This window comes from Mirounga angustirostris, unplaced genomic scaffold, assembly GCF_029215605.1.
Source record: "Mirounga angustirostris isolate CCGP_5_RB_7025 unplaced genomic scaffold, mMirAng1.0.hap1 SCAF_14, whole genome shotgun sequence".
NCBI classification, from domain to species: domain Eukaryota; kingdom Metazoa; phylum Chordata; class Mammalia; order Carnivora; family Phocidae; genus Mirounga; species Mirounga angustirostris.
Window position 1 is genome coordinate 71,597,082 of NW_026991722.1, and position 27,380 is coordinate 71,624,461.

Below are 27,380 nucleotides of genomic sequence, written 5' to 3' on the forward strand. Positions count from 1 at the left end.
TGTAGCCAACAAAATCCTGAGTCGTGATTGAAAAAAGGAAGTGGGCCCCACAAAGAACTGGACCTCGCCATAAGCAAGTGAATGGTAAGCAGGAATGCAAGAATGATAAACTCAGAGCCCGGAACATTAAAACTAGGGCCAAGCCATGTGCGGCTCCTCGACAACCACACCTTTTCACTCCCCTAAAACCCACCCTGACTTATGACTTAGCCATTTGAGGCAGGGAAAGAAGGCAGGAGCAGGAAGAAGAGGGAGGGCATCCCAAGCAACATGAAGAGGTTTGCAGACCAATCCCGCCCAACATGAGTTAATGAACAACTGCTTCTCCCCTGGAAGGCATCTAATGAAATTACGAGACCATCCACTTACTGCTGGGATGGTCAAGGGTGCGCTCCGACATGATCAACCGCAACAGCCGAGCCAGCACTTGGCTTGTAATGAAGCTTAAACATAATCTTAATAGGCCTGTACTTATTTGCTTATGACAGTCTTGAAGACACGGGGACGAAATGGCAGCAGGCTTTTAGAACTGACGGCAAAGGCAGCGTGGCCCGGAGAGAAAGAACCGCAGCTCGTCAAAGCCAGTTCAGGCTTCTGGCCAAATCCGACAGGTTCCTGCCGGCCCCGGCTGTGTGTTCAACACCGATGTGCTTGATGAACCACAGCGGTTCTCGAGTTCTGGGCACAAGGGGTGCTGGGGCCACGGTGAGAGGAGAGAGGACGAGGAGACAGGAGAAAGCTGGAACGTCTTACCACCCAGCTCCCAATCCAGCCCTATCCTCTGCCCCACCACCCTCTAAATGTGCATCCACAGACGTCACTGCTGGACTCAAAATCCTCGTGGCTTCCTGGTGGCCCTCGGAACACAGTCCTCACTCCACATTCTGCACCGCGGCCCCTCCCCCACTCGGCTCTGTACCCTTTCTCAAAATCCAATGTACTCTTCTCTCCTTTGTTCCTCTGGGTCAGTCCATTCCCTTCTTGGGACCACGGCTCTGGCTCGCTCTCCTCTGCCCACGGGCTCACCTCCCACCTTCTCGCGGTGCATCTTCCCTCGGAGGCCAGGCCTCAGCGCCGTCTCCTTGGAGAGGCCTCAACCATGGTGTCTGGTCGGACCTTCTCTCCTTTCCTTGCTGATCGCCTGTCTTCTTGCCCGATGTGCTCACTCCACGGCACAAGGGGTTCACCACGCTTCGGTGACCACTGGCCCCAGTGACAAACAGGGTACGTTGCTGAAAGAGTAAGTTAGTGCCCGGTCCCCAGCCCTGCAGATACCCAGGAAAAGCCGCCTGACTTGGACACAGAAAGGTGTCCCCAAACTGGAAGCTGCTCGGGGCCCAGGCTGAGGGCCAAGGCGTGAGCAGCTACAGTCGGGCAAGGCAATGTGAGACGGGGAGGTCTCCCGGCCGGCCCGCATGTGCTGCGTGGGCGTGGGCGCCGGGCTCGCGTCCCTCACCCTGACCAAAAACACAGACACCTGACGTGTCCACTGCCCTGTTCTTCTGGGTTTGGACAAGTGTGTAATGTCAACGCGCACACACGTGCCCATGTTCACACACAACGCATATACACACACGGCCAAAATGTTATAAAAGCCAACAAGTTTGCCTCATAAACTTTACAATTTACCTTCAAAATGCAGCCACACAAACACAAGGAAGCATCGCCTTCCTACGCACACACGCACGCACGCCCCCGTTTGAGGCTTCCGTTTGAGCCAGGCTGGGGGGACTCATGATAGTAGCTGAGTCTGTACCCCAATGACAAGCACCTACCCCGTAAATCTGTGTGCGGCTTTCCCTTTGAAGGCCGGAGTCCAGAGTTGGGGACGTGGCTGGGCCCTCAAAGGGAGCTCATTCCCCACAAGCCCTTGCCCTGGGCACCTGAAGCCCAACGGGAGGGTCTCTCCTGTCCACAAACATCCACAGTGACAGTGGGTTAAAAGGTCAAGGAGACACCCTTCCCGAGCCTCAGGGGGCTCAGGCCATTTGCTAGGGGCTTGCTAGGGGCTGGGGATCCAGATGAGGGAGCAGGTCTGGGGTCCTCCGGGGCTCGGAATGCAGGGAGGGGGCCAGCAGGTGCCCACAGCAAGAGGGGTCGTTCTGAAGCCAGTGCAGAGAAGCATGGCACAAAGGGAGGGCGCAGAGTTGAGTGTCAAGGACCAAGTGACCCAGACACAGTGCTCCAGGGTCCCTAGGATTGCCTGCACATGCGAGGAGCTGGGGGTGGGCGCGGTCCCCCGCACCCCCGAGAAAGTTCCTGGAGGTGGGAAGACGGACCCAGAGGACAGCTGCTCAGAGGCCCGGCAGCCCCCTGCAGGGCGGCACTGCAGGTCCCCGTGCTCCTGGCGAGGCTGGGGACTCAGGCGTGGTGGGGAAACAGGGGGATGGGAAGGAGACTGGGGGGTAAAAGCAGGCATCGCAAAGGGATGGCAGCTGACCAGCAGGTGCTTTCAGGGCAATACTCGAGCCAAGGCACATCACGGGAGAGCCCGCACCACGGGCGTTCGAGGGCTGTTGTTCAGATCATCTGGCTCTCGTTAATGAAGTTGTCCCACGCAGCTTATTAATACAGATGTGTGGGCTTGGCCAGCCTGGGGGTCTGCCTGGAACTGAAAGGGCATGGCAGTGAAGCCTGAACAACGCCTCTGGCAAGTCGGTGTGACAGGGGCTCCAAGCCTCCCGCGGAGTCAGGCCCGAGTCCCAGGAGGGAGGCCGGCAGGCCGGTCCCACGGGGGGAGACGAGCTCAGCCCAGGGTCAGTCGACAGCCAGGGGTCCTGACCGCCCAGCTCTTCCAGCACAGGGCTCACAGCTCCTGAGGACCACTCTCCCGTCTTTCTCAGCAGCAGGACCCGACCGTGTTTGCAAAGTGAGGGAGGCAGAGGGAGGCCCCCAAACACGCCCCAGGAAGACGTTAGGTTCTGTGGCCAAGAGATTTAAGGCAGCACATGAAAGTGAGCCTGCGAATCAATAGGTGTTAAAATAGCAGAATGATCCTGGATTCCTGGAGTGGGGCCATCGTGATCATAGAGGTCTTATGTGTGGAAGTGGGGGGCAGGAGGCACTGCAGGCTCTGAGGATGGAGGGATGAGCCAGCAGTCACGGATGAGGGCACCTCCGGAAGCTGGAAAAGGCAAGGAAGAGACTCTCCCCTGGAGCCTCCAGGAGGAACGCAGCCGGCCCGCACCCTGACTTTAGCTCAGGGAGATCTGCATCAGGCTTCTGACCTCCAGAACGGCAACAAATTTGTGTTTTAAGCCACTAAGTTTGTGGTAATTTGTTACAGCGGCAACGAGAAACAAATGAGAAAAAGGTGACAGGTCCTGTTTAAAAACGCTCAGACAGGGCGCCTGGGTGGCTCAGATGGTTAAGCGTCTGCTTTCAGCTCAGGTCATGATCCCGGGGCCCTGGGATCGAGCCCCGCGTCGGGCTCCCTGCTCCGTGGGGAGCCTGCTTCTCCCTCTGCCTCTGCCTCTCTCTCTCTCTCCCTGTCTCTCATGAATAAAATCTTTAAAAAAATAAAACAAAATAAAATAAAAACGCTCAAACGTCCAAACACCCTTGCTGCTAGAGGTGGCCCTGTGGCCCATGTCGGGTCACATAGGTACTAGCAGAGGCCCACGGGGTGGGGTTTCCAGAAAAGCCACTGTTCCGCTGATGAAAAGGGATAGACCGGAGAGAGGGGGCCTTCTGCCCCTGACCCAGCCCTCTTGGCACTTCCTGCTCTTTCCTGCCGGGAACACAATGGAAGGTGAGAGGCAGGGCGGCCGCAGACGGGGAATGGCGGAGCGCAGATGGGCACTGCTCATCCCACAGTCACGACCCAGGCCCCGGGTATGCGCCTGCCTCCGCCTTTCCGAGACAGGAGAGAAAGTAGCCCCCACCAGGCCGAGCCTGGATTCTGTGACGCCATCCCAGCGACACACGGTTCTTGCGATGACAGGGGTTGTGGTCCGGGTACCTGGCTGCTTGGAACCATGGGGAGCCCAGGGTAAGGACGAGCCTGTCCTCCGGGAAGCTGGCTTCATGGTGAAAAGTCCCCACTGGCCACTCGGTCACCCGGGGCCCAGGAATGTCCCACCCGCATGGCCAAACATCCCCCCAGGGCGCAGCCCCCGGCTGGCCCCTCAGCACAAGCAGCTTCGGACACGGATCCAGTCACCCCTCCAGAGAAAACGCCAGCACGTCACACACGCAGGTGTGTGCACATAAATGTATATATATAGACGTTTATTGCATAAATTCCTCATAGTGCTTTCCCCCTGTATTTTTATAATCCAGAAGAAAAGGGATTCGAAAAAGGTCTTCATTGTGCTCAGTTTTTAAAAATACAAAACGAACATGAGGATTACAGGAATTCGTTAACGTGCTGAACTGAGAGTACATACGAACTGCCCGGTGATCTAACCCGTGACTCGATTTACAGCTGCTGAGAACACAGCTTCCACACGAGGTTCCAAGAGCCCCCGGCGGGGGGAGGAGCAGCGAGGCCGTGTCCCCTGAGGCCAGGCAGCCCCGACGCAGGAGGACCCGTGACCGCTGCCCGGGCGGCCGGCCGCTTCCCCGAGAGCAACTCCACCCCGCAGGGCGGACATCCAGTTTTCAAGCACCCACACGCACCGGATAGCGAATGTGACAACATTTTTAAACCATTTGAAGTCCATGAAATAAGGAGACCCTGTTAAAGCACGAAACCCACGAGTTGTCAAGCGGGAGCTTCTGCTCGCCAGGCAGCGTGGTCTGGTGGGCACGACACGTGGCTGCACCAGACCCGCAGGAGTGGTCGGCCGCCGGGGACCAGTCCACGTGCCACAGCGGACGGCCAGGCCCTGAGGGACGACAGCCAGAGCCAGGAGACCCACGGAAAAGGGAGACACAGATTTACACCTGAAGAGAGCAAAGGGGACTACAGGCCCAAGGCTGAAGGCAAGCTCACTCCTCAGAGGGGCACCGCCGCCGCCAGAGCGCCAGCCCGTGCGGAAAGCGTGGCCGTGACCGTGGCCATCGGCCACAACCGTCCACGCCCGGGTGACCCCGGCTCCTCGCAGCGCGTGCAAGAACACTTGTGCAAAGACGCACACTCTCCACGCCTCGCCACACACACAACCAAACGCTCCCTCTCGGCCTCTGAAGGTCAGGACGTGGCCCGGGACGACGTGGGGAAGCCACCAGACGCAAGTGCGGGACAGACACGACGTTTCTCCAAGCCTGTGGACACTTGCCTTCCCAAAGTAACATCCTGAGCCCACGGAAGTCACAGCACAGATGCGACTGGCAGGGTGCTGGCCGAGCCGGTGCGACTCAGAAGTCCTGCAGCTCTGGGATGTCCCGGTACAAATCCAGGGTCTCGGGGTTCGAGAAGGCCCCCCGGTGCTCCACGCCTTTTCCAGCGATGATCTGCTTCACAGCCACCTCCACTTTCTTGCCGTTGAGGGTGTACTGCCGGGGAGGGGGCGGACAAAAGAAACACAGCGGCTGAACCTCAAGGGGAAGAGAGCCCTCAGCTCCCGGGTCCACGCACGTGCAAACCGCAGACCGAAGGACCAAACCGCGGACCCAAGGACCAAACCGAGGACCGAACGTGCAAACCGCAGACGGACATGCAAACCGCAGACTGAAGGACCAAACCGCGGACTGAAGGACCAAACCGCAGACCGAACGTGCAAACCGCAGACGGAACATGCAAACCGTCTACCGAACGACCAAACCGTGGACTGAACTGCAAACTGCGGACCGAACGACCAAACCGCAGACGGAACGTGCAAACCGTCTACCGAACGACCAAACCACGGACCAACGGACCAAACCGCAGACGGAACGTGCAAACCGTGTACCGAACGACCAAACCGCAGACCGAATGTGCAAACCGCAGACCGAACATGCAAACCATGGACGGAACGTCCAAACCGCAAACCCGTGGACCGAACATGCAAACCGCGGACCGACAGTGCAAACTGCAGACCGAATGACCAAACCACAGACCAAACGACCAAACTGTGGACCAAATGACCAAACCATGGACCAAACATGCAAACCACAGACCCGCGGACCGAACATACAAAGCACGGACCGAAGGACCAAACCGCGGACCGAATGACCTCGGCCTGGAGCCCGCCACGCAGGTGCGCCGGGGAGGGGGCCTTCCACCCGGTGAGCACGTGGCACTTGGGCCACCGCATCTGGGGGACTGTGGGCTGATTCCCAAAGCCCAGTTGGCCTCCTCGAGCATGAAGGGGGGCCCAGCGCCTCTCCCTGCCGGGAGGACAGGAGTCCAGGGGCTCAGACCCTGACAGCTCTGGCAAGTGCCTCACTGTCAGGCTGTGTTTCTATTTCGTCAGTTACAGTGACTTCATTACCCTTCTCTGTATCATAAAATCGGGCCATCAGCATCATGTCAGCAGCAGGCTGGCTTCCCGCCACCTCGTCACCATCAACTGGCCAGCGAGCCTCGTCCACGAGCCTCACCAAGCTTCCCCCTAATCTTCCCTCAGAACCGTTCGTCGGGTCGGGATGGGGTATTACTTTCCTCACAGCCAGACTCCTTCCAAACGTTCAAAGCTCCCCCTAAAATCTGTGGCCTGCATGTTCCGCCTTTGATCCCCATGCTTCTGGAGGCAGTGCCGGATGTCCGGGGGCCAGGGGACTCGAGGACAGAGCCCTTCAGTAAAACGGCGGTGCCCTGATCTCTCCTCCTTGGGCACTATTTTTTTTTTTTTTAACCTGAGATGTAATTAAAATTCATTCATTTGAAAAACTCAGGCAAAGTGTGAACTAATTAAGGATCTAAGCGCTAGCTTCCAAGGGACTGCCTGTCACTTGGGTGTTGGCCCCTCTCGCCCCAAAATGCAAGAGTCTCACGCGCTGTATGGGCTTGTAAGCTTTACAGAAAAGCTCCAAGAACGGCTCAGGGGAGCTAATAATTTATATCTTCCATCAGCTGAAGAAAGAAGACCGTGTTTCAGAAGAAATCCTGCTACTGCTTCCTCTGGTGGGGAGGGTGGTGGGGAGGCAGAGACCCCCACGCCCACCGGCCGCTGCTTGGGCCTCCCTGGGGCATGCGCCTCATGCTGCCTCCCGCTGGGATGGGCCAGGCGTCTCAACCGTGAGCAGGGACAAAGATGTGCGGGGGTCAGGGCAGTCGTGGCTGCCTGGGGCCTGTCGGCCTCGCAATTCCCCAAGTGCCCCAAGTCTCCTTGGCCGGGCCACCCCCTCCCCAGCGCACGACACACGGGGCCACCCCAAATCCATTAGTTCAGATCAGGAGGATCTGAAAACACAAGGGCCTTGAAAAATCTCAGGGAACCCTGGAGTGACTTCCCAACCCAACCAGACAGCGGAGACAGCACCTGCGGAGAGCAGGGGCTGACAGCAACCCGAGCGCCACGCTGAGGACAGAAAGACGGGCCACCATTTCCCGTATCTCTCGGATAAACCGTGCCACTAATCTCATGAGCACGCACAGTTGGGGAATAACCCTTCCAGCAGCAAAGGACACACGTCCTGTTTCAACAAAAGAAAGCCAAGGGGAAAATCAAACTCTCGTGCTCCAGAATGTTCCAGAAGCAGACAGAACTGGTTCACTGAAGGAAACCTTAGGCCCTCATCAGAAGGCAGTAAGTATCACGGACTCAAGAAGTGCCTTCCCTCCCTGCGAGAGCCACGGTCCCCAGAGTCACCAGGAGTCAGCAACCGAGACAGAGAGAACTCCCAAGCTTGAGACACTTCCTGTGCATAACCAAAATTTAAAAGAAGCGGGTGGACAGGCCCTGCTCGGGGCACCATCAGAGCTGTGCTCCCGTGGGGCCCAGTCAGCAGGCTCGGCGCCGTGTCCCCGTCAGAGAATCGCTGTTCTGCAGACTTCCGTACAGCCTGGCTGGTCTGTGCACACCGCGTGCACACGGCAGCCTCTTCCCAGCTGACATTCGCCTTGTGAGCAGTCCAAGTTAAAGCTGAGATCCAATCTGGGCGCCCCTCCTCCCCCACTCAGAACCTAAACAAAGTAGAAGGGGGAGCAGCTTTCTGGAGACATGCCTCTAAATAGATTCAACTCTTCTTTCCACAGGCAAAACTTTTAAAAGGCAAGAGCAACAGCACCCCAGCGGCTCTTTAAAAAGTTAAAATTATTTTTCTCATTAATAATTTTAAGAACACACTAAAACCACACCGGGGAAAAGCCCTTTGGATGCGCAGGGCTGGGACTGCCTAGCCTCCGAACACAGGTATTTAGCAGAAGTTACTTTACACGGAATTCAGGAAGGGTTAACAAAAAAAAAGAGATGTTGGGGGGAAAAAAGATGGGGTTGCCAGGAACGCAAACAAACTATATATAAAGCAGAACAAGCTTCTAGAGGAGTCTCTGCGTGTGGGGGCTCTCGGCGGGGGATGAGGATGCTCTGGTTGCCACTGCCCGGGGACAGGAGCCCGAGCCCGGCGGCCGACCTACCGGGATGCCCTTGGTCTCCAGGATGAGGCTGGGCACATGCCGAGCAGACAAGCCGACACGGATGGCGCTGCGGATGCTCTTCACCAGTTCAGGCCCGAAGGTGTGGCCGGAAGCCATCTTCAGGAAGAGGAGCACCCTCTCCTCCCCGTCCTTGTTGTACTGGGGGACACAGAGGCTGTCCATCACCTCCTCGAAGGCCTCCACTGCAGAGACAGGAAGGGGCCACAGTCTCGCACCCACCCACCATGGCCAGTGAGGAGGGAGGGGGAGGCCGGCCACCCGAGCCTGATGGGGACCGCCGCCTCTCCTCCACCCTCCTGGGAAGAGCCCCTCAGGGCAAACAAGCAGAAGAATGCCCATCACTGGCAAAGGTCGGAGCTTTAGCTTGAGCTGCAATGGTGGACATGTTTGTAAGAAGCCAAACACAGGCCTTACTTGCTTAATTATAAATTAATTTAAAAATAAAAAGGCAGCAAGTACCAGTGGTGGGGACTCCACTGGTGGGAGGAACAAAGGCTGGAGGCAGATGGATCAGGACTTCTCCATCCTGGCTACAAAAACAACCTTGACATGACATCTGTAGGAAGCCACCTCCTAGGGAGGCTGACTTTGGGGCCTGGGTGGGGCATTTTAAAGGTCCACAGATGACTCTACTGTGCAGCTGTGAGGCCCACTGTCTGTATGTGGCGTCCCAAGTGGTGCTGTGTGACCTCCAGCAATCACACAACCTCTCTGTGCTTCTTTTTCACCCAAAAGGACGAGACACAATTAAGCAACCCAAGGTTGCTCACTGTGAAGATAAAATGTAATGGAACAGGGATGGGCCTCTGAGGCTTTACGGCTACAAGCAATGTGGATGAGGTACATTCCAGAAAGGACATGCTCTCACAGCCTCTGAGGCAAATGGGCCAGAGTTATGCCAAAAGGCGGGCTCTTTGGAAAGCAGGCTCTGGGGCTCCCTCTAGGACACACCCTCCTTCCTTCCTGGATGACTTGAGAATAATTCGAGGAGAAAGGGAAAATACGTACCAATGTTATAGATTTCCGAACTGCCGAATCGCACTCCGTTGGGGTTGAGCGTGCCGTCGCTGGAAAGAGACAAGGTCACGGACACACAGCGGCTCCTGAGTGAGGCACGTCACCCAGGGGGCGGGGGCAGTTACCCCCTTCCCACACAGCAACGCTGGGCCCAGTCACGAAGGCTCCCTCCCCTGCTCCTTATGCCCGCCGGTCACCTTCTCTCTCTAACTCCAAGCCAGACAACAAGGCAGTCCCCTCTGTGTGGAAACACCTGTCACCCCCCTGCCCCTTCCCACCTGTACAGACATGCTGTGCACCCAACACCCACACGCTCCCAGTTCTGGAAGGGCCGTTGCTACCGTGGACGGACACACCTTTGCCACAGCCTGCCACCCCACTCTGGGCACAGAAACGTGGTCAGGCCCAGACTGGCCTTCGGGGAGCTCATGCGGGATGCCTCCTGCCCCTGCCTGGATGCCTCGGGAAAGGGGGCTCCAGGGAAGAGAAGCCCTCTAAAGACCCTCACCTCCGGCCCAGCATGATGATGCCCCCAGTCTTGGGGTTGATTCTGCAGTAGTCGCCATGCGCCCAGACACCTGCAGGGAGGCAGAGGTGCTCAGTCACCCCGAGGAGAAGGGGTCCTGACCAGCTGCCTGGACAGACGCTCATGGCAGGCCGGACAGCAACAGGATGCTCGTCAACAGACACGGCTGGGGCACAGAAACAGGTATGGAATGGGGCTGGGGCCCAGGGGTAGAAGTGGACCAGACCATTCCTGCCCCCGGAGCATAGCGTCTAGCAGGGGCCCCTGTGCGCCCAGTTCTGACACGCACCAGCACGCAAGAGAACACCACTCCTTCAGGCGCCAACAAGGGCCTCACGAATTCACGGGGTTGGGACCAGCCCCAGCAGGGAGGGTGCGAGGGGCGGCCAGGGAAGGTCAACGGGAGATTTGGGAGCAGGCCCTCTGAGTGAAGGGTAGCCACAAGGCACGCTTTAGGAAGACAGGGTGGTCTGGGACAGCGGAGGGGGCTGGTCTGGTGGGGCTGGGCCCCTCTTGGAGTGGGATAATAGGAGGAGCACGACCAGTGGGAGGCTACTGACGGAGGCCCGAGCTAAGGCACAAGCCACGTGCACAGAGCTAACTGGCTGGTAAAACCCAGGGGACAAGGAAGGCAGGGGAATGGGCGGGGGGGGGGGGGGGGGGGCAGGGATCAGAGGTGACCCTGAAACGAATCACCTGCACCATCCCCGTGTGGCCCGGTGTGCAGCCGGGGCCTGGGCTGGCGACATTCCCGGGGAGGCCCTCGTCTTGGCATACAGCAAAGCTAATATCCCCAGGGATCAAAGCCCCAGCCTTGGCCACATCCTCCACCCCCACGGAACAGGAAAGAGACGTCACGCCTCAAGGGAATTGCCAAGGGAACAATTAAACCAGCCAGAAGCTTCCTCCTGCCGCCAAAGGCAGCGACCCTTGATCAGCCGCATGAACGGAGGCCAAAGGGGTGTGAATGACTGAGAGCACATCCCCCCGGCTCTCGGCCACCTGGAAGTCATTTCCCCAGGGGCAGCCTGGCCTCCTGAAATGAGCCCTGAGTCCCTGCGGCCCAGAAAGGGCATCTGAGAGCACCTCCTCCCCTGCAACCCTGGAGACACTTCCTGGCTGGAGGTGCAAACCCCGTCCGCTTGCACCTGCCCAGGAGACGCCACCCGTGACCACATATTGCCTTTATCCCCTTGCCCATTCACTGTTGTGGCAAGACTGCACGAGCAGTGACTGAGGCTCCTGCCCAGATGAAGGCCAGGCCATCTGTCCATCTGCAGGCAGTGTGGTCCCTGGGAGGCCATTTGGGAACAAAGGGCCTCCTGAGCTCATTTCTTCTGGTGCAAAAGAGGGCTGTGCGCCTCCAGGTCCTTCTCCCCTCCTCCCCACGCCAAAGACAGAAACCCCTTCCTCCTGCTGGGACTTGAGAAAGACTCATGTACACAAACGGGGAAAAGATCATTCCTAGGACTGCAAGCAACACGCCAAGTTTCTGCAGAAGCGCATCTGACGGCTACTCCGAACACCGGGCTTACAGATGCCATCGGGGGGAGACAGGGCTGCAGACACGGCCGCAGGGCGCGCCCCGCCCGCCCGCCCCCCAGTCCTTTCCCATCCAGGGCCCAGGCGCCCGCCCCCCACACAGTCTGGGTTGTGCAGAGCCGGCTCTCCCAGGAGTTTGACCATGAATGCAAGGCCCTGGAAATGGAGACAAAACGGAAGACGCAAATGCATCCTGAAGGAACTGTCATTTGTGAATGAAGCACCTCCACCTCATACGATCCAGAGTCGGGAGGAAGAATTCACACGGGGCGGGTGGCTCTGCTGCCAGGTGGTCGCCGCAGAGAAATGCAGCTTCCCTGCAGGCTTCCGTGCCCCCAGCCAATGGTTCCAGCCGTGCTCACCACACCGACTCCCTCCACCCCCTTTCAGCGACAGCATGCCAGCGCGACGGGGGAGACCCAGCCTTGCTCTGGCTTTCCTCCTGGAGGAAATCGTCTACGGTGAGCATGTGTTTTTGTGCATGAGAGAACGATGGCATGGCTTTCCACGTCTGTAGATGCGCCATTGTGAATAAACTGCACATGCTTCTCTTATGGTAGGACCTAGGACTCCGGCAGTTACAACTGGGGGCCTCCTCCCGCTTTGAACTCTTCTGCTGGTGTGGGCTGAGGGGAACTTTGGTTGTCTCCATGCCATCAAGCTCAAAGTCTTGACAGTTGGTGGGCTGGCCTGGCCTCCCGAGCGGACTGTGTCTTGCACTTACCTGGACCCATTTTATTTCCCTTTTTGCCTTGGCTGCCAGGAAACTCAGAGCTGAAATCATTGCTTTGTAGAATCAGAATGGTCTAAATCTTTCTTCAGTCTGCTTCTAATTTCTCTTTAAATTTTTACTAGGTTTTTAAAAGTGATAACATATAAAGAAAAGCAAGACAGCTCATAATTCCCCCACTCAGATAACCCTTTGTTGTGCATTTATTCACAGACTTACACACACACATTTCCTTTTAAAAGTTGACACAAAAGAGATACTGTTCCCTCTGTGTTGAACTTCTTCTTTTCGCTTACTGATTTCTTGGATATCCCTGCCTGCTTACATTTTCACCTGGCCTAATGATGTCGATGTCTGTGAGTTTGCTTCCTGCTACAGAAACGACAGCCTTGGCCTCCAGCTGTTTCCTTTAATCACCAATTCCAGTACAGTGTCAGAATGTCCCAGTGCTGGGGCATGGACAGTCAGGTTCTACCCGTGTTCCTCCCATCCACGACCAACAGCTTCAGAGTCCCATTATCTTAACTGCTTTCCTCTTTCTGTACTGGCTCATATATCTCCCCCTACTCCCAGAAAGTATCTGAGGAAACTACTTATAAAACCGACTACAGGATGAGATTCTTTAAAGAGAATTAGAAACCCTGCCCTGGGGGTAGAGGACTGCTACAACCAAGCAATGATTTCAACTCTGAGCTTCCTGGCAGCCAAGGAAAATTGGAAATATAACAGGTCACAAAATATTTGTTTTCTCCAAGAGAGAATACCAGAAGTTCAAAAAAAAGAAAGACTCTGAAATCAATCCTGAGACATTTATCATGTTAACCTGTATACATAACAAGTTATAGGAAAGACAGTTTCCAAAGACCAGTGAGCAGTACTGCAGAAGACAAGAGATGGATTTCTTAGATGAATCCTCCAGCTGAGGTTCTACTCTCTTCCTAAGACAGGGGCCCCAGCCCTGTCCTTCAGGGTCATCTGAGGAACACTCCTCTCTCTCTCTAAGCTCCCACTATCCCGCCTCACGCCGTCTGGGCAGCTGCATGCTGGCAGGATCCCAGGTGGGGCTTAAGTGAGCAGGTACCCAGTGGAGACCAAGCCACATCTGGGGTCCCCCTCCGACGCCCACGTGGGGGCGCGATGCCAGATTTGGTGGTTTTTACGTGGGACGTGCAAGCGTGCAAAGCCAGGCGGAGAAACGGGAGGGGTCCACGGCAAATTCTGCCCCCGACGGCCACCTGCCCTTCACTGATCCTCCACATGCGGTCAACACAAAATCAAATTACCTTTCTAGAGACCGAAGCAAGCAAGCACCTGGCAAAAACCGCTCTGGGACAGAGGGCTTGCTACACTGTGACTGGTAGGGCTGCACCAGCTCGAGCTTGCTGACGAACGAAGGTAAGAGGGAGACGGGAGTCAGAGCTTTAAATAAAACCCTTCCCTGCTCTGGGGCAAGGCGCCACTCGGAAGATGAAACGCGAGCATGTCAGTCCGTGTGAGAGTGACAGGCGGGTTGTAAATCACCCCACCGCCGAGGCACTCCTCCTCCAATGCTCCCGCGAGGACGGGGTGAGGGTGCGCGCGGGGCAGAGAGGAAGAGTCCCAAGCCGGATTCCTCCTGAACACGCCGTTTCTCTCTGAACTGGCAGGCACAATCCGGGGAGGGTGTGCGGCCCGCAGCCCTCCCGCGGGCAAACCGCCGCACCTGGGGCCCGGGGGCTCTGCGCACAGAGGCTAGTTAAGCATAAACCGCCCCACGGGGGCCCGGGTGGCTCAGCCGGTCGAGCGTCTGACTCTTGGTTTTGCTCAGGTCGTGTTCTCAGGGTCCTGAGATCTCCGGCATTGGGCTGCACACTCAGCAGGGAGTGTGCTGGAGGTTCTCTCTCCTTCTCCCTCTCCCTCTGCCCCTCCCCACCCCCACTCGTGCGCTCTCTTTCTCTCTCGAAAAAATAAATAAAATCTTTCAAAAAAGGAAGAAACTAATGCAGACTCCAGTTTCACACGATGGCGTCAAGCTGAATGTGGCAAGATACTGACCCGAGACATCCATTCTCGCCCCGCTGGCGGAAGGAGCTGTGAGCGGGGCGGGAGGGGGGTGTCCAGGACCAGACCCCGAAGGCCCGGCCCCGGCGGAGTCCGGGCAGCCCTGTCTGCATCCCCGACCGACCGACCGGCCTACCTGGGAATCTGGAGAAATAGGCCGTCCTGTACTTGCTCCCGTTCTCATCGTTCCAGAAGCCCGTGGGCTGGCAGGGGACCGGCTTGGTGCATACCAGCTCGCCGCTCTCTCCCCAGACTGCCTTTCCTGGTCCGGGAAGAACGAAAAGCTAGCGCGAGCACACACAGCAACCACACACCGCGGCGCAGGCTCACGCTCTCCGCCGCCCACACACCCGACTCGGGACTGGCCCCCGGTGGCCTTCCCGCCCGACTTCCCAAACCCCTCCTCCAAAGGGAATTTATTTTTCCCACACGTGTATTATTAATACGCTCACTCCATCGACACGCGTCTCTGAACAACACAGTCATCCCGCGTGTTTCCAAACTGCGCAGACGGCATCGCGCTGCGTGCGTCCAGCACCCTGCCTTGCTCTCCCAGCGTGGGGTCGGGGTGATTCGCTCAGCAGCTACGCACTGCGCTCCGGCTCATCTGTTTTCACTGCTTATAATTCTTCACGTGCGACTGTGGCCATCTACTCCTCCTGAAGGGGAAGCTCTACTGTTCCCAACTCTGTTCCCTACTGTACACGTGCTGTCAGGAACACACGTGCACGCCTCCCCTTGCTCGTATGGGCAAGTACTTCTCCCAGGGGTGGAATTCCTGCACCACCGCGTCCCTGCCTATCTTCACCTTCACTCACTACTCCCGACTTGCAGGCTAAGGGAGTTGCACCGAGTCCCACTTGCTCCAAAGGGCGCCCGGTCTCCAGCCCCGGGCACGGCACAGGCCAGGGAGGCCGAGGAGAGAGGGCAGCACAGCATCCCTCCCAGTGAGTGGGCCCGTTTATCCAGCACCTTCCACAGCACAGCACCGCAGGACTCGCACTGAGAAGTCACCATCCCACCGTGCGTCCCGGGAGGCTCCAGAGTTTCCACATTTCCTTCACCTGGCCCAGCTCATCCCACCCCACAGAACCCCCGAGATAGAGGACAGACAGACATCTGGAAGCTGAAGAGACGGCCGTTGGTTTCTCTCTGCCAGGAGCATCTCCCCCCGACCAGGCCACAGAATGTAGCAGTGACGGAGACCAAGAGAAATGGTTCAGGCGGTGGGGAAGAAAACAGATATATGGGGCCGAGAACTTTTGTGAGCACCAGGGAAAAGTCCTCTTCTGAAAGTAAGAACTGATTTTCAGAAAGGTCTCTGGCAACATTTTCGGTGAACTGGAAGGAGAGATCCTTCCTGTGCTATCCAGGCTTCCAGCCCCTGACCTGGTGGAACCACCAGGGCTGACGTCTCTCCCTCTTCCTCACACAAACTCCCCATTCACTCTGCCCGGTTAAAATAACAGTGGCTGCAGGGCAAATTTGTACAGTGCACACACCACACGCCAGGCCAGGCCCTGTTAGGTGCTGGAGATACCAACAGGCTTTGCTGATTTACCAATAGTCACTAAGAGGCTACAGAGCAAAAGCTCGCCCTGAGACTGTCAGAGGGGCCAACCTCCGGCTCCCTCACTGGGTCCGGGTCAAGGTGTCAGACCAGCAGGGCAGCGGGCTGCCTGAGCAGTGTCTCTGGGGTTTGGATGCCGGGAGAACAACGGCCCCCCTGCAGTTCCTGAACACAGCTCTCCACTGTGCTCCCACCCGACACTGACTGCTGAGGCGGGCAGGCCCAAGGGGGCTGGGGACAGGAGCCCGGTGGGTGGCTAGAAGTGAGCTGGGCCGTCTCTCTCGGGGCAGTTACACATCTGAGTGCTTCCGAGCTACCAGCCACGCCCAGACACAGAAAGAAAGATGGTTAGTGAAGCCATCACCTTCCTCGTTCCACGCTTCCACGGCCATGCCCAGGTTCCGGGCCTGAATCTCCCCTTTATACACAGGAATAGAAAAATTCTGGCCCATGAAGCAGGAGATGATGTCAGTGCCACCTGCAAACAAAGGAACAGGAGATCCAAAATTCAGAAGACAGACAAACAGCCTGGTTTTTTACTGTGAACACCAAAGGAGGAAGACCCCAAAACACAGGTATCACTACTCTTTCTCCAGGTGAAGACTGAAAAATCCACAGATGGTTAGCGCTTCTTTTCAGGGAGAAATGGGGAAGGTGATTTAGGAATTGCAGCAAACCGCCCATGTCTGGGTGCTTTATTTTTTGACTGAGTCTTCCTGCTGGATGAGAGACAAAATAAATGACCTCTCGTGGTCACAATGAAATTCGAGACTCGGGCTCACAGAAAATGGAAGCTTCGCCCATAAGCTCTACCCCACAGGAACTGCCTGGGCAGACGGGTCACACAGAGGCCCTCTGCTGTGGCCAGACGAGCCGCACCCCTGGGCTCCGTGCAGGCTGGGTCTCAGGTAGGAAGCACGCCAATGCCGGGAAGGAGCTCGAAAGGGAATCAGATCCGGAGAGGCACCGGGAGGAACGACAGGAGCCCCCAAAGCTAGACCCACTGCTGCCGACGACTGTCCCCTCGCTTGGGCACTCGGGGCGGGAAGGGACCCCGAGGGGGACGTGAGCGGGAGGCGCACACAGAGCCAGCTTCCTGACCCCAGCAACTCCTCTGCGTACGTGTGCGTGCGCGCGTGTGTGTCTGTGTGCCGGGGAATATGCCCCCGTAACTGAAGCAGCAGTCCCTCCTTCACCGTGCCCAGCGCGCACGACCCAGGGCGGAGGGCGCTCAAGAGCCACGTAAGACGTCTGGATGCTTCCAGCAACCAGCAGGCTTTCATCCTGGCCTCGACTCTAAGCTGATTGTACTTCTTCCCTCGGACGGAGGCTGGAAGTGCGATGTCCCCTCTGCCTTCTCCTGACACCTCGGGCCATGGCAGGTGTGCCCCATGAAAATGAGAACCACGCTTATCTCACTGGCTGGCAAGGACTGACCAGCGCTCCAGGCCCCGGGGAGGTGTGAGCGCTGCCCCCCGAGGCTTAGGATGCTCTCCGGAAGACGGTGGGACGCGCACAGCACCAGCCCAGGGCTGAGGGTCCGACAGCACCGGATCAGCCAGCGGTACCACTCAGACTACTTCCCGAAGCTTCTGCAAACCAGCATTCTGGACAGGTAATGCGTCTGGCTCTCGCTTGAGACAAGACCCAGAACTCTGGGAGGGTGAGGAGTGGATGTGAGCCTCCCTGCCACCTAGCTGGAGACCCTCTCCACAGACAACTTCTCATGCACACAGAGCACCTCATCCACCCTATTCCTGCTTTTCCCCCCGGAGTATCTTGAAGAGTGTTTTGTGTCAGGACAGGAGAGCTATCATGTTTCCAGGATCCACAGCATTCCACAGAGTGATACACAGGCAGCAAACATTGATAGATGTCACCTGTCACGAGGCCCATGACCCTGCTAAATAAATGGCCAGAGCCCCGGCACGACCGCCCACTCGACGGGCAGCGTTCATATGGAAAGGCCCCTGGAGGCCACATGGTACAATCCATCCCTTTTAAGGCAGGCAAACTGAGGCTCAGAAGGAAAGGGGATGTCCCAAGGCCACTCTCAGATGCTGGCGGGACCCCAGCCCTCCCTGCCCGCCAAAACAGCTTGAGACCCCCAGCCTCGGGCCACGGGTCCAGCTGGAAGGCGGAGGGCTGGCAGGGCAGGCTCGGGCTTCAAGTACATCACATGGCATCTTTTAAAGACGTGTTTTCAGAAAAATAAAGTCATCTAAAGATTCTGATGAGCTACGACAGAATTAACTCCAAGTCACTCTGTTAAGGGGAAACATGGAACAGCGTGAACCCTAAGTTAAACGGGTCTCACCCCACCGACACACGCTCCCCCACCTACGTACAGATGCCTCCGGCAGGAAACAACCACAGGCTTCCTTGGGGAAGGAGGACGGGCTGGGCGGTGGGGTGGACACCACTCTATCTCCTTTTTGGATTCTGAATATTTGCAACATGCACAAATTGTCTTCATACAACTTCATGTTGGGGAAAAAAGTGAAGAGAAAAAAAACGTCACTTGAAATCCCAATGCCCATATACACACACACGGGTGTATACCCCCCCCCCACATATTCCTTTTCTCGATCTACAAAAATGACCACACTTGTAGTCTGCAATCTGCTTCTCTCACTCAACGTATCACAACTCTCTTTCGGTATCAATAAATATGTTTCCATCTAAATAAGAATTTTCATCGTATCCCTCCTAACAGCCGCAAAAATTAAGGATGAACCAAAAATTAGTCAATGAATCCCCTTCTACCAGGCATATAGGTAATTTCCAGCTTTTAACGAACGTAAACGATTTTGCAACAATTGTTCTCATCCCTGGCCAATCCTTATTATTTACAGATTCTGTATTTGCAAATTCTCCTACTCGCTAAAATGTATGACCTCAGGATCAACACTCGGGGTGCTTTCAAGGTCATCTGAGAGCATGAGCCGAGTGGTGGAAATCTCGAGATGCCCCCCACGCACGTCCCCAGCTGCGGGGCAACAAGACAGTGCCGTGCTCTGGTTTCAGCTCTCGCTGAGAGAAGACCGGGGGACAGCGAGGGGAGGGGCAGGGGGCGCAAGAAGCTCTGGCCCGGGGGCCGGCCGCACTGCACCCTGTTGGGGGGTCTGCTCCAGCAAGTCAGTTAACACTTCTGAACCTTGTTTTCTCTTCTGTAAGGTGAAGAGAACAGAATCTACCAGAAAAGGTTGTTTTCAGAATATAAGATTATAATATGAGGTTGTTTCCAGAATGTAAGATGAGATACGTGTGTGTTTGTGTGTGTGTGTGTGTACCTCCCCCAGGAGCGATGGTTCAGCGGTCACTAACTCAGCGACTTTCTAGAACTTAACTATCATGAACGAGAAGAGCCAACCGTGCAGAGATGTGCGTCCTGATGTTTACCTGGGACGAATTCAAGACAGTGGACCTGGCGGGTCAGAGGCTGTGCACACTTCGGGGGGGCCAGCCTGGCCGTGCCCCACTTCCCCTGCTTCCTCCCGGACCCCCTCTCCACGGTGCAAGCCCTACCTGAGATGGAGCCCAGGAGGACACTGCTCTTGATGCACCTGTAGACGTAGTCATAGCTTTGGACTTTCAGAGGGGAGCCGGTGGACAGGATCGTATGAAGTGTCTGGAGACTGTGGGTTTCCACTAGGGCGAAGAATCACAGAAAGATTAAAACTAAATCCGACACCTCTGTTCTGGCTTGCATGCAGGAGACCAGGTAAGAGAGCGCCTCTGGATTCCTTGGCTGGCAAGACGGGGCGTAGGCCAAGCGTCCTGAGGGGCGTACTGACCTGGCTTCATGTTTTTCTCTTCAAGGACGGCCAGCCACTTGGCACCTGTTCCAAGGATGGTGATGCTAAGGGCACAGGAGGGAAAGAAAACAGAAACTCTCAAGGCTCCTGCACATTCCACGCTCCAGAGCTTTCTAAAATTAGTGACTCGTTTCTGGCAAGTTTGCAAAATCCCAGACACATCATTTTTCTGGGCTGAATTAATACCCAGTGTTCAGCAAACACCTGTGTGGACTGCGGGGTTCAGCAGGGACAGGTCTGCACCCCAACTCCAACACGCACGGAGCCCTGGCCCCCCTGAACACGTGGCTCCGTGTGAGAGACAATGACTCGCACATCAGCCCACAATCTTCCCAACTGTAGGGTATTTGCCCTTTTTGCCCTTTTGCCAAAGGAGGCCAGAAAACCGAGACCCCTCAAGTTCCAGCCTCACGCGAGCCCCTTCCACCGAGGTGGAGAGGGCGGCAGGACCCTCTGTGGGAGCAGGGCCCATCCTGGGCATTCAGGACCCACCCCCATTCTTAAATGACTTACAAAATCGCAGCTCTTCTCGTTTCAAACGTTTAGAGTCTACGGTCCTTTCCCCCACGTCCGCACTCGGAGAACGACACCATGCGGAGCGTAAATCACTGTATTTCTGGGGGAGAGCGCGATTTATCGTTCCATTTACCTCCCAGCTGTTCTTGCAGCCAGGCAGCCCTTGACCTGCAGACCATCTTCCTAACAAAATAATGCCTTCTCTTTCGGGCCCAAAGGAGGCTGCAAAATCCAGGTCCCTCTGCATCCCCCTGGGCAGCAAAAACCTCATCCCCTAGCCCCTGGGTGGTGTCTCCCTCTAGGGAGACAGCCACGTGCCATCTGACACTGGGGCGGCTGGGCGGGCAGGGCCCCTCGAGGCTGCTAGCCTCTCCCGGCCCCCCTCTTCGCTTCACTACCACCACCCTGCCACCAGTAAGCTCCCCACTGAGACCTCAGGCACCTCCCACGTCCCCCGTGTTTACTGCATTAACTCAGCCCGTCTGGTTCACAAATTCAAGGTCACCTCCAAGGACTAAGGTGTCACCCTTTCAGGAATAGCTACATTTTCACAGAAGATAAGGCATGCTTTCAGCCTCTGGTGGTGGAGCAGTGACCGCCCCCAGCCACCGGCACCAAGATCTCCAACCACCAACCACACCAAAACAACATTCCTTGTTCTGCGCATCCCCAAAATCAATGGCTCTCTGTGGTTCTTTCCATATCCCTGTGAACCCTGACCTTGGCAATGCACAGAGACCCTGAGCAGGTGCTGGGCCGGGGTCACAGGCCTGCTTGTCTGAAGAACGGGAAGGTCTTCCCATCCATCTCCAGGGCTTGCAGGAGATGTGTAAAAACACACTCAGCTCACGAAGCATGGGAGCTTTGTGTGGGTGCTCAGCACTGCATATTGTTAGGGAATACTGCTGGGTCCCTGCACAAAGCATGAGGCAGCTTCCCGGCTGGACAGGTGTTGGCCCCAGCGCCCCGAGGGCAGCTCACAGACAGCGCTTCCGAGGCCACCCACCCTGTGCCTGGGGGACTCCATCCGCCAAAGACCCATCAGTTTCCCTGCGCCTGCCCTTGCCCCGCCCCCCCCCCCCCCCCATTCATTCTCCACTCAGGAGCAACGCTTAGCCTTTAAAAACACCGGGTTGTGTTTCTTCAAACGTTCCAGTGGTGTCGCGTTTCATGCAGAAAAGCACCCACCGTGCACACCTGCCTGAGAGTCCCGGAGGGACCAGCCTCCTGCCCCCATCCCCTAGGCGGCCCCACATCCACCCTTCACATTCACAGCACAGGGTCTCCCCGCACACACCTATCCCAGTCCCACCTTAGGGCCGGGCACTCTGCCTGGAACATGTTTCGCGTCCCCTCCCCAGGCCTGAGGTTCAGACCCCGGCGGCAAGGCGGCCTTGCCTCCGGGGAGCATCCCTGACCTCAGGGCACCAACAGCACTTTTTCTCTCTCCTTCCCCCATTTGGGTGCAGCCCCACGAGGACAGGGACCCACTTGCCTCCACCACTGCTGTGCATACCCCAGGGCCCAGCAGGGCACCTGGTGCAGAGCAAACACCCAGAGATGTGCAGGATGCGGACATGACCCTGCAGACGGCTGTCCAGCAAGCCCACTCTGCCAGATGAGTCCGTCAGGCCCCACCACGCGCCACCTAGGCCTCTTCTACCCAGGGACGGGCGACACGTGGGAATTCAGGTGGCTTTGATGCTGGCCCAGGTACACACAAAGCCTGGACAAAAGACCCCAGAGTTCTGGCCCCAACTCTAACCCAAATATTCCTCGAACCAGACTCCCAGAGCCCAGAAATACACCCCAATGACAAAGAAAATTCATCTTTTAGAAGAACCTTGTTTGTGTCTACAAAATAAATGCTCTGTTATCAGACATGTTCGTAAGTCTCTGAGCCGACACGTCTTTCGGCAAAGATTTCCTTCCTACATTAGTCAACGTTATTTAAAAACCCAGAGACCCTGAAACGGCCTGCAAGGACCCTGCTGTCGGCCGGCTCGGGACAGCCGCTCCTCTCGCCACACACAGGTAGGATTTTATGTGACCAGTTTTCATTTTCAGCAGGCGGGCACAGGTAAAGGTCAGATGCAGGTCTCCCGCCACACCTGACCTGCACCCCCTCCTTCAATGGCCGTTGGCAGCTGGAGCAGGTGTTTGAGGCCTGCAGTCCTCCCAAGCACCCCCCCCCCCAGCTCCTGCCTGGCCGCAGAGCTGCGCCAGCCTCCATGACCCGGGCAGGGAAGCTCGCGGCCGGCCCAGAGGGGCCCTGTGGAGGGCCAAGACCATGTCTCCAGCAGCGTCCGGGGCTGATGGAAGGCAGATGCTCAGGATGTGCCTACCACGTCGGCCCAGACCACATACCCATGGATGCTCAGACATGCGTGCACGCACACACTCGTTCACACACACTCACACACACACTGAGCTGGCTTTCCTGGGGCCCTTAATCCTTCAAATTCGTTAGCACTGAGCCCCAATAATGCGTATTTTCTGTCTTCCTGTTACACACACATGCGTGCACACACACACCAGAAAGTGTCCCCACCTGGAGCCTAGCTCACAGGTATTAAGGGTAAAGCTCTTAAAGTCATCTCCGTTCCCAGGGATTCAATTAACCTTTCGCTGCAAACAGTCTCATTAGGAAATAACCTTCCTCGCCAATATTGTGAGCCAAATGTCAGGATTTAAATATTACCCAGGCCAGGCAAAGTTATATTTGAAATATTAATGGCCAAGGATTTATAAACATTACTGGTTCCTCTGCTTCCCCACCATGAACAGACTCAAACTTAGAGTAATGAGCACGTGTCAGAGGCCCCCGGAGCTCTGCTGCTTCTATATTCTCACCCCCGGAACCGCGATCATTAAGCCGACAGTGAGCACGGGCCGCAAGGGGGAGGACGCTTCCACCGGTTATGATTAATTCATCAGCAAAGAAAGCACTCACAGAACGGTCTCCTGACACTTTCCACCAGTGACCATGAGGAGGGGAACTGGGAGAGGGAGGGCCCAGCATCCTTCCCCACACTCGGCCTCTGCTCCTCGGGATCCCAGCTCGTCCCACCCAAGAAGCGAGCCATTAGCAGGACGGCATGGAGGCAGACACCCCCATGCAGCATCTACAGGAGCATTCTGGAGCAACCTTGTGATGGTCCAAGGACACTCCAGGGACAGCTGACAAAAGCAGGACTGTCCTCTCACCATGAGGCTCAGAAGGCTGGCGGTGGGACGCCCAGACCCTGTGAATGCCCCAGTGCTGGGCTCTGCACCTGCCCTCCACGGACGTATCCACACTGTCCCCCAGGCAGCCTGTTTTACACCCCAGTCCACCCTGGAGCTGGAGGAGCCCTGCATGAGACAGAACCCTCGCTGGCCCTGTCTCCCTTTCTCCTGGGCTTTTCCAGCAGTTCTAAGGCTCCAGAGTTAGAGACCCAAGATCCCATTCCCTCTCCTGTACCCTGATGTTCCAGACTCACTCCTGGCCCCTGGGGGTGGCCCCCTTCTCCTTGGTCAGTCCCTGTCAGGACTGCCTGCCCCTTCCCGCCCTCCTCGGCAACTTCAACCTCCCTTGCCCTCCCTCGCCTTCTGGGGGGCCAAGCGCTCCCAAGAAGACTCCAGTGCTAGCGCAGTGGACAGCAGGGCGGCTCTGTGGCTGAGCATGTGTCTCGGGCACCTACCCTATCCTGTCAATCAGGTCCCAGAGCACGCTGGGCGTGGGCACCAGGGGGGAGCCGTCGTACAAGACCACGGCCGCCCCCGTGGCAAGAGCGGACACCATCCAGTTCCACATCATCCAGCCGACCTGGAACAGACAGAAGGAACACAGTGTCAACAGAACGCTGGGCCAAGTGCCCCTGCCTCTGTCACTCAGCTTCTCACGTCCCTAGAAAACCTCCTGAAACTGAGCCAACAGTTGGCAAGAACTGCCCATCTCCGATGCACGACGCTTCACCCCAGCAACTCCACGCCAAGTTTCCCGTACAGATCCATGCACACGTGCACGCTAAGATGGGCCAAAGGAGGTTTACTGCAGCCTTGCTGGGAGATGGAAAGCAAGGAGACGTCCACCAACACAGAAGTCCACCACGCACATCTACTGTGGAACACCGCACACGAATCCGTGAAGCCGCATCAGACATTTAGAACAGCACGTGGCAAGCCTTCAGGAGTCAGCCCACCGCCGCCGTTCACGGGAACGAGGCCTGTGCGGACGTGGACCAGTCTCTGAGCTTACGTGTAAAACAAGCCAGCAGATGGGGTGCAGCAGAACCCTGTCCCCACGCAGGAAAGCGTGGCTGTGCACAAACCCAGAGACCCGGGCAGGCGTCCACATGTGCCACGGGAACACGCACACGCGTGTGTGAGCACGACCAACGCGGCTGCCCCCGGCCCAGGAGGACCCTGATGTCTCAGCGGGTGAATGTTTTTCGTATGCAAAGAAGGCCTTTTTTTTTGTTAGGAAAAATTTTAAGGCAAAAAGGTGCTCACAAACCCACTGGCAATGGTGTTCCCATCCATGCAGGGGCAACTGTGGGCGGTTGCAGAGCTAAACCAACACAGCAAGGGAACCAAGGAGCCAGGGAGCTGGAGGAAAGCTCCAGCAGGCAGCAGGAATGTCCTCCCGGGAGGCACGGAGGGCCAGGAGGATGCCCTGCCCATGCCCTTGTGCAGGTCCCTCAGGGGGGCCGGGCACCCCACGAGGCACCCCAAGCAGCCCACCAGTACAGCCTGGCTAAGAACCCCCAGACGAGGGCACGTAAGAGACAACCAGCACAGAGCCTCAGCAAGCAGTCACCGACGGCCTGGGTGACGGGCTCAAGAACCCAGTGGGCCCCTGAAAAGCCACCTGTCCTTCCCCTCAGCGACACCAGTGCTGGGGTCACCCAAAAATCTCAAGTTTTAATATCCCTAGGTGAGTTTCTTTCAGAGGAATTATTCCTAACAAAAGAAACCAGCGCTGGGCAGCCCAAGCAACACAGTGACCCGGACAACTCACTGTCCGAGAAAGCGGTTAAAGTCCATCAGTTAGGGACACGGCGCAGGCCTGGCTCGGGCCGCGGGGACCCCTGCAGCTGCTGTCACCCAAGGATGGGGGCGCCAGCATGCTCCACAGAAAAAGCCACCTGCCCATCCCTCCCAAGCAGGATGCTTCAGGAAAAATGAAATGCCTTTGGGAAAACCGCTCCAGATCTGCGTTCTTCTCATTATGTTCTTGCCCTCGATGTAAAACCCTGGCATCTTAAACCGTGAGTCCCAGGGAGGCAGCTGAGTTGAACATCGTTGCACCTGCCAGGGTCTCCCTGCAACTCAAAAGACGCTCCATCACACTGCTGGGCTTTCTGCGTGAAAAGGGCCCAGAGCCTGGCAGTGCCCAGCACCACTGACCTGTGTGGGGGGAGGGGGGAGGAGGGTCGGGGATAAATCCCTGCAGCAGAGGGGAACCCCAATCACTGGGCCCAAGCCCTTGATTTTCAGCTGGACATGCCGAGTGACGAGGCAGCCTGCGCGTGGCCACACATTCGGGGTGCTCCCTGAGTGAGTGCGTGGAATCCCGGGCTCTGTCCCCAGGGACACAGCCAGGGCCCTGGCCATCAACCTCACGGGCTGGGAACACATTCGGTTTCCTTAAAAACTCAGCACAGAATTGTCATCCAGAAAACGGAGCTAAATCACTCTGAAACCTTTTGATATTTGCAGTTGGAAAAAGCCAACTTCAAGTTTTCCTCTTTTGGAATAAAACACTACTTCCTTTAACTCGTCCTAAGTGTTCATCTTACAGAGTTCAACAAGGACAGGAGTGTCTCCAACTGCTTGAAGCAGGCTCTGGTCTAATGATGCATATCCCACACTAAGCCAGGAGAATGTGCTGGAGGCAGGGTCCCATCCGTCCCACGTCCCCGTGGCGTCTGACCCGGAGGACATTGTATTCCACTGTGCTATCTGCCTTCCCTGGGCCCCCGTCCTTGCTCAGCGAATGCAGCAGCCTTTCCAGGATTCTAGTGAAACAGCCCAGTGAGAAGCGAGGTGGCCAGGCAGACCAGCTGGGTACCCGGGCTCGGCCACCGGGTGCACCGGCAAGGATTCGGGCCAGAACAGAACTCCTTCTGTGAGTGGGGCCCCGGGTGGCTCAGCTGGTTTAGTACCCGACTCTTGATTTCAGCTCAGGTCCTGATCTCAGGGTTGCAGGATCGAGCCCCACATCGGGCTCTGTCCCTCTCCCTCTGACCCTGCCCCTGTTCACATGCTCTTGCGTGCGCTCTCTCTCTAAAAGAAATAAACTAAGTCTTTAAAAACACAACCACCACAACTCCTCCTGTGAGGGCAGCACCAGCCAGCGCACGCATGGGCTTGGCGTGGGGGCAGCCGGAGCCACAGGCCCACGCCCACGGCAGGGACACGGGGCCTCCGGGGCTGGTCCTGCAATGGGGAGCAGCTCCGGTCCCCAGCACAGTCTCAGGCCCAACCCGCCTCCACACCTGGACCCCCTGCTGTCACAGTACTTGGGAGAACCACCTGTATACCTTTCCTACTTCCACCCCAACAAACTGCCACAAACTGAGTGGCCTAAAACACCACAAATGCATTATGTGAGAGTTCTGGAGGCCAGAAGTCCAAAGTGAAGGTGTCAGCAGGACTGTGCGCCTTCGGGAAGCTCTCGGGAGGAATCTCTTCCCTTGCCTTCTCCAGCTTCAAGAAGCCACGCCCGCCCGCTGGCTCGTGACCCCACCTCACTCTGAACTCTGCTTCCCTCGCCCCGGCTCCTCTCTGACGCTGGCCCTCCCGCCGCCTTCGTACCAGGACCCGTGTGCTCCCGGTGGGCCCACCCGGCTCACGCAAGAGAATGCCCCCGTCACAAAACCCGTGACCAATCACACTGGCCCTGAAGGGACCAAAGCCAGTGACGGGAGGGGCGCAGCGGACCGGAGGGCACCCGCCCCGATACACAGCCCGGTTCCTGGTTCCTGGCGCCCTCGGAGCCCGCCTACCGTGGTGTAGTACAGCAGGACGTCTCCGCTGCCCATGTTGCCGTGAAGAACGTGCTCCTTCAGGTGCTGGATGAGGGTGCCCTGGGGAGAGGCGGGACAGCAGTGTGAGCACGCATGGCCCAGACGCAAAGCCCCGGGGGAGAAGCCGGCCTGCCTTCCCTTTCC

The 27,380-nt window shown here is 57.1% G+C and overlaps 1 protein-coding gene across 6 annotated transcripts in view; it reads right to left on the bottom strand.

Moving 5' to 3' along the window:
• Positions 1 to 4,199: 4,199 nt before the first annotated feature.
• Positions 4,200 to 27,380, bottom strand: part of AACS (acetoacetyl-CoA synthetase) — a 52,795-nt gene continuing 29,614 nt past the window's right edge. For 2 of the 6 annotated variants that reach the window (XM_064578206.1, XM_064578207.1), the window contains exons 9-18: positions 27,216 to 27,296; positions 23,907 to 24,031; positions 19,687 to 19,751; positions 19,418 to 19,540; positions 16,254 to 16,367; positions 14,456 to 14,581; positions 9,990 to 10,173; positions 9,473 to 9,531; positions 8,444 to 8,646; positions 4,200 to 5,439 (exon numbers count right to left, since the gene is read on the bottom strand). In XM_064578206.1, coding sequence (XP_064434276.1) covers positions 5,302 to 5,439; positions 8,444 to 8,646; positions 9,473 to 9,531; positions 9,990 to 10,173; positions 14,456 to 14,581; positions 16,254 to 16,367; positions 19,418 to 19,540; positions 19,687 to 19,751; positions 23,907 to 24,031; positions 27,216 to 27,296 — 1,218 coding nt within the window. In that variant the 3' untranslated portion in view covers positions 4,200 to 5,301. The remainder of the gene's footprint in view (positions 5,440 to 8,443; positions 8,647 to 9,472; positions 9,532 to 9,989; positions 10,174 to 14,455; positions 14,582 to 16,253; positions 16,368 to 19,417; positions 19,541 to 19,686; positions 19,752 to 23,906; positions 24,032 to 27,215; positions 27,297 to 27,380) is intronic. The other 4 variants (XM_064578208.1, XM_045887842.3, XM_064578209.1 and 1 more) reach the window with 3 other exon arrangements.